This window comes from Engystomops pustulosus, chromosome 2 (assembly GCF_040894005.1).
Source record: "Engystomops pustulosus chromosome 2, aEngPut4.maternal, whole genome shotgun sequence".
In the NCBI taxonomy this organism is placed as follows: domain Eukaryota; kingdom Metazoa; phylum Chordata; class Amphibia; order Anura; family Leptodactylidae; genus Engystomops; species Engystomops pustulosus.
Window position 1 is genome coordinate 70747321 of NC_092412.1, and position 6000 is coordinate 70753320.

General features: G+C 45.8%; 1 protein-coding gene across 3 annotated transcripts in view; it reads left to right on the forward strand.

Moving 5' to 3' along the window:
- The window catches only part of TSC22D1 (TSC22 domain family member 1), a 49090-nt gene extending 43381 nt beyond the window's left edge, over nucleotides 1–5709 (forward strand). For 2 of the 3 annotated variants that reach the window (XM_072135255.1, XM_072135258.1), the window contains exons 2-3: nucleotides 2719–2770; nucleotides 3934–5709. In XM_072135255.1, coding sequence (XP_071991356.1) covers nucleotides 2719–2770; nucleotides 3934–4206 — 325 coding nt within the window. In that variant the 3' untranslated portion in view covers nucleotides 4207–5709. Of the gene's footprint in view, nucleotides 1–2267; nucleotides 2624–2718; nucleotides 2771–3933 lie in introns of those variants that run through there. The other variant, XM_072135259.1, reaches the window with a different exon arrangement.
- The last annotated feature ends 291 nt before the right edge of the window (nucleotides 5710–6000 follow it).

The following is a 6000-nucleotide window of genomic DNA, read 5'->3' on the forward strand; positions in this document are numbered from 1 at the left end:
AGTGGATCCTCTCAGAGGGGGCACACACCAGCATGTAATTGTGCTTGGTTTTCATCCTAGTAGTAGATTTACTTCTAAAGAGGTATTCACATTTAATGTAATTAATCTGGCAAATATATACATTTCTTCTACTGCGCATGTTGTTAAATTTTTTTTTTTCATCGTGTGAAGATAATTTCCCATAAATGTTGCCACGTTATCCTTTAGAAAATATATATCTGTCCTTGGATACAACCACCTCCGCACTCTTTCAGCAGTGCCCAGACATGCACTATTGAGGCACCCGACCACATGGATTCAGCTTTCATTACCACAGGACATTAATTACCATATGAATAAATGTCCTTCAGCCAATAAAAACTAATTGAAGAAATATATGTATGTGGAAAATGAATTGCATTAAATGTGAGTGTCCAGATAATAATACCCCTTTAACGAGTCAGGCTTCAATGGCAAATCAAGTGTGAAAAAAAAGTATTCTGTCCTTGTGCAGAGGATTGTATGTATATTTTATAATTGTAACTCCCTAACAAATTTTTTTGTGGTCTCTGTGACAATTGGATTTTAAAAATGTTGGGTTGTCATAAGAACCAGGATTAACAATAAAGCACAATTAGACACCTTTAATAACTGTTATAGCTGTAAATTGTAGCCTAGAGATAAAGTACAGTAGATTACCAATATCCAGAGGTCTGTTTGTAACTAGGGGACGTCTGTAAGTCGAGTTTTCTTAAGTAGGGGACCGCCTGTACTGTATGTATCTAATCACAGTTTGACTCTATGGACTTCTAATACTCTCCATCCTCCATGGAGGCATGCTGTGATTTCATGTGATCAGATACATACATGACATAGATGTTAAAGATGACCTGTCAGCTCAACTGGGACTGGTGAGGAATGATGGATCTTGATGGCTGTCAGGCTACTATCCCCATCTCCTCTATGTGCTTATGTAATGTAGCCATCTGCTGAGTCATGTGCAGTAACATGGTGACCGCAAGGTAGTGACAAATCTCCTTCTGTCAGGCAGCTCGTCCCTAAGAATCGGCCATCACTACAGAAATGTAGCTGTATGTATATAAACTGAATGATCAAGGAGTGTCATGTGTCAAACCTCTCCTTCTCCTCTATATGAGCCGTACGGTGTATATGTATGTGTATAGGGACACAGAAGGATTTCTAGTCCATGAGTAAGAAATGTACAGGACATGAAGTAGCTCAGTGCATCTTATCATTGTATGAATCAGCCATGTACATGACATAAGTGTTCATATAACGCACTGCTCATGTCTGTGACACTTTGTCCTAGGGCAGATCACTCCAGATTGAAGCATCATTAGGAGACCATTTGATGTAATCCGTGCTGATTGTTGTATTATGGTGAGGCTAGACACTGGCTTCCTTCAGTGTTGGTTGCACCAGGGTAATCTGCGGATGTGGCGGCCATTGATATGTTTACAGAAAGAAGCTATCCATGGCCTCAAAGATCTCATGTATATGACTGACTGGGCTCCGCCAGCTAGCTACACAAATGGCGGCTAATTCACGTCCCCCATTGACTACTACTGTGCTTGCTCCTGTGAGCCACCGGTCGCACCGCCAATGATATAGCAGGTTGTATCCCTGCCCGGATTTGCGCTGTGGTGGTCAAATCGCCCTACAAGTAAAACCAGCATCGTGTAGGGCACTTTATAAACTTCCCAGACACATTCTCCTGGTTTCCAAGCCATTTGTCATATTAGGGAGAATTTAGTAATTATTTTTACGTAAATGAGCTTCTCGGGGTTGTTATTTCTAGAACCCTCTGTGACAGGTGTGTGGCAGTGTGTATAGGGTGATACTGTGCTGAGCCCCAGCTGAAAGGGGAACATGTATCACAAGTGTCTGAGGTAAAACTGTTCTAGTTGCCCCCCCCCCCCCTGGAAACCAATCAGAGCACAGCTTTCATTTTATAAACATCTGTGCGAAAATGAAAATCAAGCTCTGATTGGTTGCCATGCAAGACTAGATAGTTTTTACCCTCTGAGAGCGCACATATAGGAGGCACATGGATTGCTGTAGTGACACTGGCAGTCCTGATAACACAAGTATTACGTCATCACACGAGTGCCGTCTGTGTCCGCCAGGTGGCGCTGCTGCTCCTGTGTGGTGTGACAGGCGCGGAGCCCCCGCATGGTGTGATGATGGGTGTGATGTGCGCGCTGTGTATGGTCACAGTGATGGCTGGCTCCGCTGATGCTGAAGCCTTGAGCAGTGCACACCTCACCCCATCACTCCTCATCCTTCACTGCTCTCCCGGCAGGCGAAGGGTGGCTGGGAATGGCGGGGGCGTTTCCGAGCAAGGCGCCGGCCAATGAGCGCGCAGCTGTGGTGTGACGTCATGTGGCCGGCTCTGAGCTGTGCCCGGGGAGCGCTGAGCTGGGACATTTCTCCCGCAGCAGCATCCCGAGCATCAGCATCACACGGCGGCCGCTCCATGTCCGCTGCTGCCCCCGCTCCCCTGCCAGCGATGTAGAGCGGCGGCCGCTATGGATCTAGGGGTCTACCAGCTGCGGCACTTCTCCATCTCCTTCCTGTCCTCCCTGCTGGGCGCAGACAGCTCCTCGGTGACACTAGACAGCAGGTACATGGAGGTCGCCCAGTGCACGGCCAGGTGTCATGTCATGCGCTCCTGCCCGACCAGATCATAACGGAGATCTCTTGTGTTTTGTCTTGCAGCGCCTCCGGTGCCAGTGTGGTAGCAATCGACAACAAAATCGAGCAAGCCATGGTAAGTGCAGCCGTGACCGGCACACAGCGGCGCAGCGTCATGTCCCCTTTGTTTTGGAGCGCTACACGGAGGGGCTCTGCCGCCTCCTCCGCTACTGCTGCTCCGCACACCATCCCTGCGCGCTGTTACCAGGCAGGAGGAGAAGCTCCAACTCCCGGCTATTAATAACTCGTTAGCTGATTGGCCGGCGCTCAGTCAGTGCGGTGGGCGGGGTCCGCTCCTCATGACGTCACTGACGGAGAGGAAAACACTATGCGGCAACCTGCTCTGCTCAGACCGGCTAGAGCCGGTGTACTCCGGGCTGGCGGCTATTGTCCTCCAGCTGCATGCGGCCTGCCCTGTACATACAGTACACAGCCTTCTCATTATAGGACGTCACCTCACACTGGTCACTGTTCACACTTCTCTCTGCCGCAGTACTGGTGACACGGTTTTATATATGAGGTTCCAGTACAGCCACAGTCAGTTCTTGGCACATACACCTCATACATATGACATACATGTTCTGTGCCATTCTATGTCCATCCTCATTGTCTGTAGGGTCTCTTCAGACTATTCATCTACTGACCTCCTTATTTCTCCAATGTGCGTCCCCCTTAGTCATGATGCCAGTCACACACAGACTGTTTTCATGTTAGTTATTATGTGGTCCCAGGTGAAGACCTCATCAATATAAAATAACACAGCCCAGACAGCCCCTCCACCAAAACCCAGGGCTTAATCATGCAGGTCTTGCAGATGGTCCAGTCCTTCCAGTTTTTTAGAATAGCACATAGTAGTAGATACATAAGTTCTTGTCCACCAAATCACTTATAGATATGAACCTGGGACCAGTCCTTGATTTATTTCCTAATGTTGACCTATTTGTGTAATACCCTACCAAATCCACTGCTGCGTTTAGTTCAAAAACTACATGTATAATCCTAGCCTTGTGGGTGCGTTCACACGTTCAGTTTTTCAGATGCAGTTTTTGATATCCAAACCAGGAGTAGAATAACAAGAAGAATCGCTTATCTCAATATTATGTTCTCACCCAGTATGATCCAGATCTGCTTTTGGTTTCTGAAACTGCATCTGAAAAACTGATGGTGTGAACGTGCCCTGTGTGTATTGTGCCCATCCCCCCTCCCATTGCTTATAGTGACAGCTCTTTTCTGTTATAGGACCTGGTGAAGAGCCACTTGATGTACGCTGTAAGAGAAGAAGTTGAAGTCCTCAAGGAGCAAATCAAGGAGCTGATCGAGAAGAACTCCCAGCTGGAACAGGAGAACAGCTTACTAAAGACCCTGGCAAGCCCCGAGCAGCTCGCCCAGTTCCAGGCTCAGCTTCAGAGCGGTTCTCCACCCTCCTCCTCATCATCAACATCCTCACAGCCTGCAACAAGCACTTCCACACCGGCACAGCCTGCCTCACAAAGCTCGGGTCCACCTGCATAGCAGCTTTAGCTCTTCCGAATACTTTGTAAATGGGGCTTGATCCAAGTTGACTTATCCAGCTGGCATACATTTCCATCATCCTGACAAGTGCTGAAGAGATGTGTTACCATCAGGTCTTATTATCCAGGAGAGCCCCATGTATAATACCATCTGATGGTAACATGGCTTTGAGTGATTTAAAAGCATGGAGTTTGACATTTACTGAGGAGGTGGCAAAAATCTCAGCCTTTTTTTATAGCTATGAAGTGTCCTAATAATTTCAGTGACTGCAGAATTCACAAGATTCGTTCACCCCTGGATGTGCCTCTGATCTCCACTTATTTATAAGGAGCAGGTAGAAATACGTGCCTCCCTCTCTACTACACCTCTTCGCTTGGTCGCATACATCCAGATTCAGTATTAAAGCGCTCTCTCACTCCACCTCCGATAAAGCGTGTTGCATTGGGAATGGTCGCTAGTGTAAATACACGGGACTCTGCGTTGTATGCAAGCTGTGATTCCTTCAGACAGGGTTTTTTTTTTTAAATTATTTTATTGTATTCTTGCCCATGATGCACACAGCTGTAAACAGGGCAAGTATAAAGGTGGAAACCCAGTGGACTGGAAGTAACTCGAGGCTTTTGCTCCTCTGCACTGAGGAGGAGAATTTTATGTCACATAGACACATTCCCCGTGGATAAAGGTGTATTGAAGTGTACTCCCTGGGGATATAACATTGGTCAGCTGAGCCCTTCATTTGCAATCTCTCTTATTGTTAGGATTGGATGCACTGATCCATTCTGAGAAGATGCTGTTGGAAATTAGGAATATTATTATTAATATTATTATTATTATTTCAATGAAGTTTATTTGCCTACTGTATATTTGTGTATGTAGTGTAAGTACTCTGTAAAATAGGAAAAAAAAACTTGTAAGTACTACTTAGGTTGTACAGATTGAAATTTAGTGGTTTCAATGGCTGAACAGAATTTTTTTTTCTTTTTTTTTTTTTTTTTAACTGCTACCTTTTACGTTGCTAGAAGAACTGTAGACGCAGGTTCTCCTGGCACTAAAGGTGTTAGTCAAGAGCACACCCGCACAACTGTTTAGGGTAGACTTATGCAACATGTGGCTTTCCTAGCTCTTGTCGAAGTGCGCGTCACAGAGCATGCTTGGACTTGTGGTTCAACAAAAGCTGTGGAGTCATAAGTTGTGACAATCCAGATAAGGACATGGCAGATTCACGCTATGTTTTGTGTATTATTTTATTGAATTTGCCTTGGCTGGTGAGTATCTTTTTGAAGTAAAATCCAGTTCACTAAAGCTTCTGGTTGTTTTTTTTTTTGTTTAAATTTGGTTGAATCACTCCAGATACTGACCACTTTCTGCTAACCTAATGGGGATATTTGAGCTGTAAGGTAGTATGCATACGTTGTGCATGTTCTCTAAACAGTTGTAACACGTCATTGTATTTAACTGTTGCACTTGTCAACTTTCAATAAAGCATACATTGTTGGTAAAGAAGAGTCGGAGCACTTCAGATTACTCTGTACATGACTGGACCTGCTGATGAGAAGTGGAGGTCCTGCAGCGCGTAACCCCGGACATCCAACCTGCTTCTCTATGCGCTATGTGCCCACATCTAGGACTTTCCTTGGAAAATGTGCTGTGCTGGCATATTCCATAGTGGAGGGAGTTCCAGCTGATCCGAGGAGATTTATTATGAGACACGTCTTTGCTTAGTAACAGCCCCCTCCCCCTTAAACCAAGCCATGAAGGATTTCCCATGCAAACAGCCCACAGGCACACGAAGAT